The sequence below is a fragment of the Ipomoea nil genome, unplaced genomic scaffold (genome assembly GCF_001879475.1).
Source record: "Ipomoea nil cultivar Tokyo-kokei standard unplaced genomic scaffold, Asagao_1.1 scaffold1834, whole genome shotgun sequence".
NCBI lineage: Eukaryota > Viridiplantae > Streptophyta > Magnoliopsida > Solanales > Convolvulaceae > Ipomoea > Ipomoea nil.
Genome location: NW_017618262.1, coordinates 32,361 through 46,088, shown reverse-complemented (window position 1 = coordinate 46,088; position 13,728 = coordinate 32,361). Strand labels below are relative to the sequence as shown.

The window sequence follows — 13,728 nt, the reverse complement described above, 5'->3', positions numbered from 1 at the left end:
CTTCCTTTTAATACGTTCACACAGACGCTTCTCCTTCTTGTCTTCTATTTAAAGAAAGAAATGGTCAGCCTTGGGTCCCACTCGGAGAATGTGTCCAGTTGTAGTTCTGCGACATAAACACGAGATTTTTTTTTTAAGGAAATGGTCATATAGGCTCCGAACATTACTCAATTAGGTTCTTAAAATTTTAAACGTTATAATTAAATTCTTAAACATATTATTTTAGTGTATTGGACTCAAAAATTGATTGATGACTTATAATTAATGCAGACCATATTCTGGCAAAAGACACTGGTTAAACGGTTGCCGGTGTTGTTTGATTGCTTTCTCCGGTAAAGGAGAAGGCAGACCAACTGATTTGGTTGCCTTCTCGTTAATTAACATTACAACAAATCCAACATTCATTTGAAATCATCAATGTGAAAAGCTTATTTTGTTATACTGGAAATTCATTTATAAAATCCAACAAATCCAACATTCATTTATAAAATGACTAATTTGTACTCTAATAATTTGACAAATTAAAATAATTTTTTTAATTTTAACAAAATTTATTAAGTAATTGATTGAAACAACCATGTTCAACATAATTAAAGGGGAAAAGTTATTGTATAGAGCAATAATTTATGGACTAAGTCTACACCACCACCACCACCTATTACTACACAAGCGCATTTTTCTCTTTATACCCCTTCTTCTCTTACACTTCCTAGTAATTCTACCACCAAAAAATAAAATTTGAATTCCTAATTTATTTTCACCTTATTCTTTTTTAATGGAAATACAATTCATTTTCCCCTTCCAACCGAATGTCCCGTAAAAATTTATTATTTGATATATCGCATAAAAATGAACTTTCAATGCACTAATAATAAACTTTCATTACACTAAAAATAAACATTTATCAATACACACATTACAATGTAGACCATGATCGATAGTATAATTTGCTTATCTTATGAGGATGGGTATTTGAAACAACCCGATTCATTGGCATCGATCTTTAATTGAAAAAAGAATTAAAAATTAAATAATAATAATATCACGTTAAAAATTGAATATTATAAGATAAATGTGAGGAAGAAATATTTAGATGGGAATGGGGAAATTTTGTCAAGTTTCCAGTGTCGTTATCGTATAGCTCAATTGCATTATTTTGACTGAGTAAAATGGTTGGGAATTTCGTTGTGTGTTGGACACGTACATTTATATATGGGGGGTTATGGTTTATTGGTTTACAGTTATACGTTGAGCAATGTTCATCCGGTTTATAAATCTATTGCGTAATCGCGATTTTTTGGAAGTATATATATATATATATGAAGCACTAACATTATGGAATATTTATTTTGAAAAGATTGTTAAACTATTTAAAGTATTATTTGAATTATAAAATTATTAAAATTGACATAATGACATTACGTTATGTGACTAGGTGGAGGCGTGTAGCCGTGTAGCCGCTGACATTTTTTTTTTTTTTTAATTTTTTTGATAATGGTGTCTTTGTCAAGATAGAAATGCCATGCACGAGGAAAAAAAAATTACAGAGTACTTAAAATTCTCCTTCCATTTGTCAAAAAAGCAACACTAAATTTTTATCTCGGTAAAAAAATCACTTAAAACCCCTAATAGGGTTGATCTTATGAAAATTTCGCATGCAATTTCTTCGTATGACAATGACATAGCTGTGACGTTACAAAGAAGTTGTTGACTTTTTAAAAAGAACAAAAGTCTAATAAATGGCCATGCCAATTCATAAGTTCATAGTAATAACTCGTAACAATTACGTTGTTTTTATAGTTTGGTGGCTTTGTTTTATTTTTTAATGTTTAATAATTACTTGTGGGAAAATTTTTTCATGTTTAATAATTACTTGTGGGAAAATGTTTTTTTTTGAATTATTTTATTATAATAATGGTTGACTCAGTCTTTAAAGAATAAAGACATAGTAGCATTTTTTGTTTATAAGGAAGATATATATACACATTACTTGCTTCAACTGAGGTTCAAATCTTTCACCTCCCACTTAAGAGAGTAACTAGGTATCAGTGGACCACACACATAGTATCATTTTGATATATAGTAGTTCATATATTATAACATACTCATCCTCCCGAGCTATAACCAGTAGTCCTAGCTCAAACAAGTATGTTTCTTAATTTTATTATGTATTTTCTTGATTTCACTTTGGATGTAAAGTTATTTGGCGATTTTTATTCTTTTTTTAATATACTAATAATATATGCACGATTGAATTATTTTTTGAGTGGAAATTTGTGTATTTTAATTTCTTGATTTCAAAAGCATTTCGATCTTTAATTATAGATTTTTTAAAAAAAAAAAAACATAAAAATATAGCTGAATAACTTACTTTGTATAAAAAATCAAAATGTCATTGTATTTAATAATATTTAATAATTTTGTTAATGGAAGACTAAAAATGATCATGATATAATAATAGTGTAATATTATGATCAAATGAGAATATTCTGATAAAAAATAACTATAAAAGTGAACTATCATTTATAAATCTATGATAAAAAATAGAATTAACTTGTTTTTAATAGAAAAATGTCATTTCTCTCATTACTGCTTATTTTATTATCTTCTAATGATTCCCAGATTCGACGTAACTTAAAAACAAGCGATTTGAGACAAGAATGTTCGTGAAGTCCGGCGATGACTTGGGTAGAGACAAATTCTCGTACCTGAGGGAGATCGAAGGAGAGAGAAAAGTAGAAGAGCTAAGATTCAGCATTCTTAGCTGGATAGGATTTGCATAGGTTGACTGGAATATAGAAACGATTTTTCTGCCGTCCTGACTTTACCTACTACTGTATGAAAACTGGAAATTCTGATTCCCGGTGTGGTGTTTTGCGTGAGAAACGAGACAAAGGAGGCGTCAAGCATCATTAATGATTATGTGATTATAGAATAGTAATAGGAAGGTAACTCACTCTCTCACTGTGCAATGCCGATCATGTGTTTGCTAAAAGGTCTGTTAGAACTTAGAAGACTTCAGATAAGTTAGGGACTTGCTTGCAGGGTACTATCAGCACAAGATACTATGTTGTGCAAATGTGGGAAACTTGCAAGATTGCATCTTTTCAGCTACCGTACCAAATTTTCATTGTTTATAGAGGAAACGAGTAAGCTTCTCTGACTATTCAATAATAAGTTAAAAGTTTGCTTAGTATTTGTTTCTCTGGGACTGGGATAAATGAAGATAAAACCTCTTAGATGTTCTGTTTAATACTTGTTGCAGGGAATCCTATCAAAAGACATGTAGGTGTCTCATTTTATTCGACTGTTCGAGAAGATTTGTGTAATAATCATAATAAGGATTATGGCAAACTGGCAACCGGTTTAGCCTCTTTGGTTGAGGAATCTTCTGTTCTTCGGGATGAAGAATCCAGAATGTCGTTAGCTCAGAACTTGGCAAGCTTGGTTGAGGAGACTTCTATAGTTAAGGAGACAAAACGGATGTCTAGGATGGAGCAGAAGAGGTTTCTTGAGCGGCAAATAAAGAAGAAGGTGAAGGAACAGTACATGAATGGGAAGTTTAAGGACCTTATGGCAAAATTGATTGGTGATCACAAGACTCTTCGGGATGCTTATGATTGTATTAGACTGAACTCTAATGTTGATCTAGCGTTGGATGGGGATGACTTGCCTTTTGAAGCCATGGCAGAAGAGTTATCTCTTGGACATTTCGATGTAAGTGCTAACACATATTCAATTGCAACAAGGGGGCCTAAGAAAGAAGTACTTATTCTTCCGAATGTTAAGCTCAGAGTTGTTCAGGAAGCTATTAGAATAGTGCTGGAAGTTGTTTACAGACCTCACTTTTCCAAGATTTCACATGGTTGCCGAAGTGGAAGAAGTCACTTGTCTGCTCTTAGATACATCTGCAAGGATATGAAGAATGCCAACTGGTGGTTCACATTACCCGTTAATAAAAAGCTTGACGATTGCATCCTTACTAAACTCATATCAGTGATGGAAGATAAGATTGAGGATCCCAGCTTATTTGCTATCATTCGTAGCATGTTTGATTGCCAGGTGCTGAATTTAGAATTCGGTGGCTTTCCTAAAGGACATGGTCTTCCACAAGAGGGAAGCTTGTCTCCAATATTGATGAATATATATCTTGACCTCTTTGACCGAGAAATGTACAGAATGTCAATGAGATATGAAGCTCTTGATACTGGACCGAAGACTGAAGAAGATGCAAACCTGTCTAAGCTTCGTAGTTGGTTTAGGAGGCAAATGAATGGCGGTGGTGCTGTAGAAGTTAATACCGGGGGATATTCTGGTGTTAGGGTGCATAGTTGTCGTTTTATGGATGAGATTTTTATTGCTGTGTCAGGTCACAAAGAAGTTGCTGTTGCTTTGAAGTCTGAGACGCAAGATTTCTTGAAGAATTCTCTCCATTTGGAAGTTGATAATGATATAGATATTTTGCCATGCGATGGGCATAATGGAATTCGGTTCCTCGGTTGTGTAGTTAAAAGAAGCCTGATAGAGAGTCCTGCACTAAAAGCAGTTCACAAGTTGAAGGAAAAGGTCAAGCTATTTGCGTTGCAAAAACAAGAGGCGTGGGATGCAGGGACAATTAGAATTGGCAAGAAGTGTCTAGCACACGGGCTGAAGAAGGTGAAGGAATCAGAGATCAAACATTTAGCTGATAATAGCTCTACTCTGAGCAAAGTTTCCCATTTCCGGAAAGCTGGAATGGAAACCGATCACTGGTTCAAAGTCTTATTGAAAGTCTGGATGCAAGACATAAATGCTAAAAGTGCAGAGAATCAGGAGTTTATCTTATCTAAACACTTGGTAGAACCATCCCTTCCCCAAGAGCTAAGAGATTCCTTTTATGAATTCCAGAAGTGCGTTGATGAATATATTTCTTCTGAAACAGCTTCAACTCTCGCACTTTTGCCTAATGCCGATTCTTCATCTGAATCTGCATTTAGAACTCAGATTATAGCCCCGGTCAACACCATTAAGAAGCGTCTCTATCGATATGGATTGACAAACTCTGATGGGTTTCCTCATGCATGCCATATGCTCATTTTTCTGGACCACAATCACATTATCGATTGGTTCTCGGGTATAGTTAAGCGGCTACTCAGATGGTACAGTGAGTTTGACAACTTTAATGAAGTAAAGTTCATTATTTGTAATCAACTAAGGATGTCTTGCATCAGAACACTGGCAGTGAAGTACAGAATACATGAGAAGGTGATAGAGAAAAAGTTCGATTCAGAGCTAAGCAGAATCCCTTCAACTGATGAGGTTGAGCTTGAGCTAACGAACGAAGCATCGACTTCTCAGACATCTGATAACGATGATTCCTTAACGTATGGAATATCGTACAGTGGCATATGCTTACTGTCTTTAGCAAGAATGGTGAGCCAGTCGCGACCCTGCAACTGCTTCGTTACAGGATGCATGGCTGCTGCTCCACGTGTATACACTCTTCATGTGATGGAAAGACAAAAGTTCCCAGGTTGGAAGACAGGATTTTCCAGTTGCATACATCCTAGTTTACATACAAGGAGAATTGGGTTGTGTAATGATCATCTGAAAGATCTGTTTCTTGGTAATATTTCACTTCAATCTATTGATTTTGGTTCTTGGAGATGAAAATTTGTACATCTAATTATAAACCATTCAATACCTATTCTAATAATCCTTATCCCAATTTTTTGGTTATGTTCAATGGATCACAATTTGTTTTTTGTTTATGTTAATAGAATTTTCAAGCTCATACCAAGGATATATGGTTTGACAATCTCAGTCAAATTGATCAGATTATTGTCTTGATAACTACAAAATTCCAAATTCAACTCCCGTTGAGAACTGTTTATCACATATAGACAACTTAAACTTATCATCTTATGCTTCGACAGGCAGGCTTCATCCATTATGCATCTTCAGGTTGCAATTGCAGATTTTCCCGTTTAGTGAAATTTTGAATTACATAATTTCAGCAATAAACAAAGGGAATTTTGAATTACATAATTTCAGCAATAAACAAAGGGACTAAAGTGATGCAAATATTGAATTTCATAGACATTCTCATATTAATCCCACTGTTACAAAGAAATACCAAACTACAAAATAGGTTTTAAACCCATTTATAGTCATCACATTCACTTGACTGGACTTGAGAGGATGAAAAAGGCCACAAAAAAACAAAAAAAAAAAAAAAAATGAATGGAGGCAAATAAAAGAATGCCTGAGATGATTGAAAATGAAAACAAAAACAGCAGGGCAGAGAAAACCCACATCATGATCATAGTCTAATCTCACTACAAGCATATAGATACACCATATATTAGACAATCAGTATAATTACACATTCTGAGAAAGGCCTCGGCTCTCGAGTTTAATGAGCAGTTCTATCCTCAGGCCCTGCGAGCGTGATCTGCACATTCAACGATTTTGTGTTAATAAGCAGTTCTACCGCGCTCCTTTCTTTTGCTTTTTAGATAAGCATAAACCCATATAAACCTGTTAGCAATTATTGCAAAAATCGCGCCTAGGCGGCTGGCCGGCTGCCAAGAAATTCGGCGGAATCGCCGTTCTAGGTGGTCGGCCACCTAGGCGCCAAGTAGCTCGCCGTGGACTAGGCGGCCTAGGCGGGATTTAACTAATTTTTTAAAAAAATAAATAAATAAATCAGCGTCTAGGCGCTAGGCACCCCCCAGGCGCCTAGAGGGCGCTTAGCGATTTTTTCAACCTTGCCTGTTAGTAATAAATCTTTTATCTTGTTCGACAAAGGGAAACGAAAATTTACAACACTTACATTACAATCGTATGCAAATCGTCTAGCCAGCATAATAGCTGCGTTTCGTTCACGCTCTGTTTCAAACACCAAGACGAAGGAAACACCCGTCTTTGCCTGCCAAAACACTGCCTGAGCAGCAGCGTTCCCGCCACCTCTAACTCCACAAAGCTGACAATGAGAAAACATATGACAAAATACGTTTAGAACAATGGCATACGATGATGTCAAAGGATGTTTGTTAAAAGTGTCCCTCTATACTAAATACTAATCCTTTTAGTATATGTGGCAACACGAATTTCCACTTCCCGGGATCTTATCACTAATTCAGACCAAGATATTTCCTGCCGGCCTCCATTTCTGAGTTTACTTATTGAACTCACTCAATTAAAGGGCCTCTTCAAATCCTTAATGACACGCCAAATCCCTTAGTTCCATCATGTAAAACTATATGATTAACAAAAATCTAACGGAAGTGAAGTGAAAGTTAAATTGGGAGAAAAGGGGAATATGATGAATACCTGCATTGAAGTGGAATAGTATTCTTTTGCCACAGTTGTCTTCCCTTTACAAAGTTTTATTCTCATCTTTCCAATGTGCAATACATGGATACACTGTGAAGGTTGATCCACACCATTCATCTGGACAATAACTACCTGCAAAAAACGACAATAACATACATGAAAATTTTGAAAAGACGTTTTTAGGTATTGATATATGACTATATGCAGGCAATATGAACTGACTCTCCCAAATGGGAGGTCATGGGTTCGAGCCTTATTGGGGGCGGTATTGACTTCTTGTGCTTCAATAGGTTGAGAAAGTAGATATGAACTGATACTACATTGTAACAAAGTCAGTAGTACTCAAACAATATGCAGGCAATAAGAACAATACAAATATTGAAGCCGACTAATGTGACTTGTTTAGTATGAAAATCCCAGGTAAAATTTTGGAAACACAATGGTACTTTTTTTTAGGGTGACAAGGGAAACCCGCAGCCACTACGCGAGGGTGGTCACTGGGTAAATCCAACCTTGTGACCCTAGCCGGAAAAGGACCACAAGAAGGTAAACCAACCTAAGTTATCCATAACTGGTCAACTCAAACCAAGAAAGCCAATAGGCCGCTCCCACTAGGAGTCGAACTTGGAACCTTCTGGTTACCAAGTCGACAGTTTGACCAACTTGATAGGGGTTGCCCCCACAATACTACTTTTTCAATAGTGAAAAGAACCTTCATTAACTCAGGAAGAGCTTTAATAGAGGAGTAACCGCATATTAGAAACTAGCTAGGTGCATCTTTTACGTGAATAAATTATATAATTGAAACAAGAAAACAAAAAAAAAAAAACAAAAAACAAAAACAAAAAACAAAAAAAAAACATGACAGGGCTACATTCCTTTATAATGTGAAAATTTTCCACAAAGTGGGCAACATACATTGAACTCAGTTTCATGCCTTCGCACCAATGCTTCAACATAGTTTCCCAGTCCAGCAGCTGTTATAGGAGAACAGTTATTTGAGATTATTCCTTTAATGCCCAGAAATACAGAAGGGGTTTGCATTACCAAAATATAACAAATTTAAAACTGAAGAACATTTATGAAATAAAATATTTTTTTCAATATATATAGTTAACTATATATTTATGAGCTAATAGCAACCTGGATCAATAGGACCAGTGGTTGACACGGTTAATATTTGGTCGTCTAGTGTCATATCAGCTTGCAATACCCGTCCAACATCATATGGCTCTGGTGCATAATTGGGTTTGGTAGCCCCTGGATAGTGGACAATTGGTTAATACTAGGAAACATGCATAGTTAAGTAATAATCCACTTTTTATAATTTTGTAACATGCTTTCAAGTGGATGGGAAAACTTGTGCTCAGATACCTGAAATAGGCTCCTTTTTGCCCCCTTCACATGCTAAGCGATACCACTGAATTGAAAATTCTGAAACCTCTGGAGCTACACTTGAACAGGGCTGAATTCGTAAATATGAACCCAGTGCTTCAGTTCCATCTATTTCATATAAGTTTTGAGCGTTCTCCTCGCCCCTCTTTCTCATTGCCAACTGAAGAAAAAACAAGTTATTATTTGTCAGAGAGCGATTTCATCTCCACCTTACAGAGCATTTATTGTATACTAATATGACTGTTGCAAAAATCGGTCTAGGCACCCCTAGACCGCTAGGCGACTGGCCGCCTAGCACCTAACTCGGCCGACTCAACCGCCTAGGCAGCCACCTAGCGCCTAACTCGGCCGAGTTAACTCGTCCATTTCAGTCGAGTTAGCCAAGTTAACCCGGTCGGCTCGGCCTTGCTAATTTTTTTTCATTATATATATATATATATATATATATATATATATATATATATATATATATATATATATATATATATATATAATATGACATATATACATTCACACACATGCACTGTTTTTTTTAGTTAGCTGTATAGGCGCCGTCTAGGCGCTACTCTACCGCCCGACTAGCGCCTAGCGCCTACTGCAACCATGCTAATATCTTAGCAAAACCACTTTTGTAGAAAGTATGAACTTGAGTCTTTATTAGCATATAAAGTAAGAATGAAACATATGCAGATGGTATTTAGAGGTTTGCAAAGAGAATACAAAACCTCTTTCTGAAGCTGTAGTGAATGCTTGGACTTCTCTGCAAGCTGAGCTCTCAATGCTTGAAGTTCATGTTCCATATCCATAACCTGTTCCAATGGAAAAAAAAAATACTGAACTGTGAATAATTCTTAAATCATTAATACAGTTGAAACTTAGTTTCATTTCAACGCCACCCATAAAAGCATGAAGAAAATTTCATCGAATGTGAAAAAATGAACATCATTCTAGTTCTAAGACAAAGCATAGGCATCAAGGTATTGCTACCCATCAGCAGATTTACAATTTCCAGAATTAGGTATTTGCTTCCTCGACAGAGGCTTATATTCCTACATTTTAGCATCATTTTCCGGAGAATAAATTAAATCATTTCACATGTACGTCCTACTAACCCTTCATCTTCATTGTCGCAATTCTTTTTAGTGAAACAATGAGGCCACAACTAATTCCTAGCCACACTTCCACACAAAGGTACTACTTGACAGAAATGAAGAGTAGATAAGCATATATTAGTTGTTGAAGGGGAACACTTTCAGCATCATCAAGGAAAAGATCGAGAAAAAATGACACCAATACCTTGCTAGGCTGATGCAGCATTTTGATACGCCTAGCCTCTTGAACTTCCTTCATCAATTCTTCCAAATCCTAATCACTCAACAGTGTACATAAATGTCAACGTCACGACTATTTAAACAAATCAAGGAATAAAAGATTGTTTGTCGATTTGTAATAATTTGAAATTCTACAAGATTATATAGCATGATTATAAATGTTACAAAAGAATAGTGCTAAAAAGGTCTTAATGTGACAATATATTAGGTCAAGTATTCTTGTTTATACTTATGTCACTGCAAATTGAGGTTTCAAAGGAAAATTTGAATTGATTTCAGGTAGTACTTGTAGTACTTAGGAGAGGTTGTGCCATATTATATGCGAATTCTAAAGTGAAATTAAAGGATGAAAATGTTAGTCACCTGATTTCCTGAGGCTCGGGATATTTGTTCAAACTCTTGAAGAGATTCTTCAACCCTCTGAACCGCTGCTCTTGCATTCTCAATTTCAGCCCTAGCAAAAGCTCTTTCTTCATCAACGAGTCTTTTAGCATCTTCTGAAGCCTGTGAACCAATTTTTCAATCAGAATTATTCGGATCTTGTGGCAATTCATGGTACCATACTTTTTTTATAGGTATAAACTATACCATACTCTACCTGCTTAAGAAAACTTGCGAGCTTTTTTACTTCTGTCTTTTCTTGAATCAATTCTCCTTCTCTCTCAGTTAATTGAAATGCCAAAGCTTCAACCTGAAAAAGTGCCGAGCATTGAAATGCAATTACTTTGAAAATTTTAGGAGAACTTTAGATCGAACATGAGTCTTGTCCATCCTCTGTGATTCAATGCTTCCAAGTCCTTTGGAGATAAGTGAAGGATCCATTCCAAATTTAAAATACTGACAAGAACATAAAACCATAGTCCATTGTCCAGAATTTAACAACACAAAAATATAAATAAAAGCATGCAGTCAACTAAGAACTAGAAACTCATAACTAGTTTGTTTGTAATAACACAAATTTCAAATTTACTTGAAGTTTGACAAATATCTCAAAACATTTCAGCAATAAGAAAATCTACAGTCATCTTAGAAAATTAAACACCAGGACAAAAGGATGCAATTTGGTCAAGCATACAAATTCTAACTTATCATCCCTGCATTTCGGTTGACTGCATAATGTGACCCTTTTCTGGACATTCATGAATTACCTAAATTTTCACCATAGCTATTAGCCGACCCACAAAACATTGTTGTCCACTACAACAGAGCAAACAGTGAGTATTATATCTGTCATTTCTATCCTCGAGGAGAACTTAATACACCACCTTATTAACTTAAAAAAAGTACTCCGTAATAATTACAATATAAGAGACTCAGAACTAACCATTGCAATAGCTTCTTCAACATCATCCTTGTTTCTACCTGCCACACGCCCTCTCAAAGCTTCAAGTGCATCTCTGAGCTTCTTTAAAAGAACATGTTTCTCAAGCGAAGCTGCTCCTTTGAGTCTTGCCTGGAGGCCAAAAATATATTATTTAGTATCACTAAATTCTTAAGGTTGTTGAAGAACATTAGAACTTGTCGGTAGAAATGTGGGCAGGAAAATGAAAATTATAACCATAAAAAGTTAACTTTACTCATTTACATCTCCCTATTTTTTGTTTTCTGTTAACAAAATCAGATATAACAACAAATTATATTTCCAGCTAGGTATTGACTCAACTGTGGGACTCTCACCCAATTCCTTATTCACTAAATAGGTGATAGGAAAATTACAGTGTTTCAAGATTAGAAATAGATTCATTTCAGATTAATAAAGGAAAACAGCATGTATGGAATCTTGAAATACAAGTACACCATAGCACATTTCTGCAAATTCAGTAAGTCAAAACCTCATCAGACAATTTGGCAGCAGCAGCCAGACCCTTCTCGAATTTGCTGGCCAGATCACGAACTGACAGTCGTTTTTCCTGGTCAAGCAACTGAGAAGTCTCTCGAGCAACCACCTCTTTCATTGAGAGTACTTTAGGATCCTCCTTCAACTCCATTGTCTGACTATTGGCTCCAATTTTGTAACTTGGAAACCGGCTCGAATGGAAAATCACATCAGCTGAAACAGGTGGCACTGCATCTTGTTGCATTGTATTGCCAAAATCTCGGCTTACCCTCGTCATAATTAAAAACCTCTACACTAAGTCAAATAAAGAATATAGTTAAAAATGGTAATACATTCTTCTTTTTCTAAATTAATTTGAAAATGACTTTGAAACTTCAACTTCTAAGGTGGGTCAGAAATCACCAACTGAATCTAAACACCATTTGGCAAATTCATCTGAGAAATGTTATAGCGACTCTGTAAAACTTAAACCCCATGATAAAAATAAAAGATTTTTACACAACCCAAAGCCTAAACTCCCTAAAGATACCATCTTTTACCCGCTGCCATACTTAATAAGATAATTGCTGTAAAAATTACCATGTATATATGTATGTGTAAAACATGGGTCAACTATTCCCACACAAACATTAAAGGAAACACCTTCTGACTTCATACTATTTCAGGACCCAAGAAAAGAGAAACCCAGAACCCTAACCGCAGACGATATACGGATGAAGAATGAAAGAAAAGAGGCAATAATACACTGAAGATAAAAAGGAGTGTACTTACAGATGATGTGTAACGGAAACAGAAGCAGAGGTGCAGTTTTAGCTGATCCTTTTGGTATTCGTATGTGTTGTGAGCTGAAAAAAATAAATGGAAATTGTTTGGATCAGCCTGCAGGTCTACCGTCTACGTTTGAATGGCTTGTCCGGGAGAGAGAAAGTGTGAGGAGAGAGAGAGAGAAAGACTTTGTGAGTACGCTGATATGAAGTTTGTGTGAGAGAATATATGCGCAGAAATAGAGAGAGAGAAGAGAGAGAGAGAGAGTCTCGGATGCTTTTTAAAAGTTAAGTAAAGAAATGGCCGCCCCCGCCCACCCCGGCAAATTACATTATTATGACTTCAATTTACGTGAGAGTCACAGTTTAACTGAACATGGAAAAATGTTAAATAATGCTTCACACCAGATTAGAACCATGAGAGGGGTCACACTCAAATTAAAACAATATTGTATCCATCTTATTTTATTTATCTTATTCGATTAACGATACATTGACTAAAATTATTTTAAGAGTTAATTATCAAAATGTTCCTTGATTATAGCGAAATTATCAATTTAGTCCTTGATTTTTTTTTAACCAATTAAGTCCTTCAACTTTAAAAATTTTAACCAATTTGGTCCTCCGTTTGTTTGACCGTTAGTCAACCGTTAACTTGAGACCAAATTTGATAATTTCACTATAGTCAAGGGACCATTTTGGTAATTAACTTTAGGGATGGACAATTCGGTTTAGTTTTCTCGAAGCGAATTGAACCGAACCGAACTAGTTTGGTTCGGTAATATACCGAACAACCGAACGGTATTGGATTCTTGTATACAGCACGGTTCGATAAAAAACCGATTTGAATTGTTCCGTAAAAAATTGAACTGAACCGAATACAGTTTGATTTTTTCAAAAAAAAAAAATATAATAATAAATAAATAAATAAAAAGTAAATCTAAATCCCTTGCTGCTTGCTCTGCCGTTCAGCTCATATTCTCACGAGTATGTCTCGTAAGAGTTTTATTTGATTTCTTTATGGTTTGTTATCAAAAGTTCTATATTATGTGTTATGGTGTTTACACAGTCCATATCCAAAGTT

At 35.5% G+C, this 13,728-nt stretch overlaps 2 protein-coding genes across 5 annotated transcripts; one reads left to right on the top strand and one right to left on the bottom strand.

The window, feature by feature from the left end:
* Positions 1 to 2,652: 2,652 nt before the first annotated feature.
* LOC109192986 lies at positions 2,653 to 5,772 on the top strand. 2 transcript variants are annotated; one of them, XM_019343725.1, is made up of 2 exons: positions 2,653 to 3,149; positions 3,266 to 5,772. In XM_019343725.1, exons 1-2 carry the CDS (start codon positions 3,068 to 3,070, stop codon positions 5,647 to 5,649), a joined length of 2,466 nt encoding a protein of 821 aa, XP_019199270.1. In that variant the 5' UTR covers positions 2,653 to 3,067; the 3' UTR covers positions 5,650 to 5,772. The 2 variants fall into 2 exon arrangements, with proteins under 2 accessions (XP_019199270.1, XP_019199271.1); XM_019343726.1 differs by having other exon boundaries at positions 3,083 to 3,149; positions 3,241 to 5,772.
* A 277-nt stretch (positions 5,773 to 6,049) lies between these two features.
* LOC109192987 (stomatal closure-related actin-binding protein 1-like) lies at positions 6,050 to 12,919 on the bottom strand. 3 transcript variants are annotated; one of them, XM_019343729.1, is made up of 13 exons: positions 12,648 to 12,919; positions 11,876 to 12,169; positions 11,368 to 11,496; positions 10,642 to 10,734; positions 10,407 to 10,547; positions 10,009 to 10,077; positions 9,438 to 9,521; positions 8,692 to 8,872; positions 8,461 to 8,577; positions 8,236 to 8,294; positions 7,315 to 7,449; positions 6,815 to 6,964; positions 6,050 to 6,433 (listed from the first exon to the last, which is right to left on the bottom strand). In XM_019343729.1, the coding sequence occupies exons 2-13, from the start codon at positions 12,155 to 12,157 to the stop codon at positions 6,395 to 6,397; spliced, it is 1,479 nt and encodes a 492-aa protein (XP_019199274.1). In that variant the 5' UTR covers positions 12,158 to 12,169; positions 12,648 to 12,919; the 3' UTR covers positions 6,050 to 6,394. The 3 variants fall into 3 exon arrangements, with proteins under 3 accessions (XP_019199274.1, XP_019199273.1, XP_019199272.1); XM_019343728.1 differs by having other exon boundaries at positions 11,876 to 12,174; positions 12,652 to 12,919; XM_019343727.1 differs by having other exon boundaries at positions 12,652 to 12,917.
* Between the last annotated feature and the right edge of the window lie 809 nt (positions 12,920 to 13,728).

Coding starts and splice junctions, on each gene's coding strand:
- LOC109192986 (XM_019343725.1), top strand. CDS start 3,068: ATGTTGTGCAAATGTGGGAAACTTGCAAGATTGCATCTTTTCAGCTAC. Junction 3,150..3,265: donor ATTGTTTATAGAGGAAACGA/GTAAGCTTCTCT, acceptor TACTTGTTGCAG/GGAATCCTATCAAAAGACAT.
- LOC109192987 (XM_019343729.1), bottom strand. CDS start 12,157: ATGACGAGGGTAAGCCGAGATTTTGGCAATACAATGCAACAAGATGCA. Junction 11,497..11,875: donor CTGCCAAATTGTCTGATGAG/GTTTTGACTTAC, acceptor TTTGGCCTCCAG/GCAAGACTCAAAGGAGCAGC. Junction 8,873..9,437: donor CACTACAGCTTCAGAAAGAG/GTTTTGTATTCT, acceptor TTTTTTCTTCAG/TTGGCAATGAGAAAGAGGGG.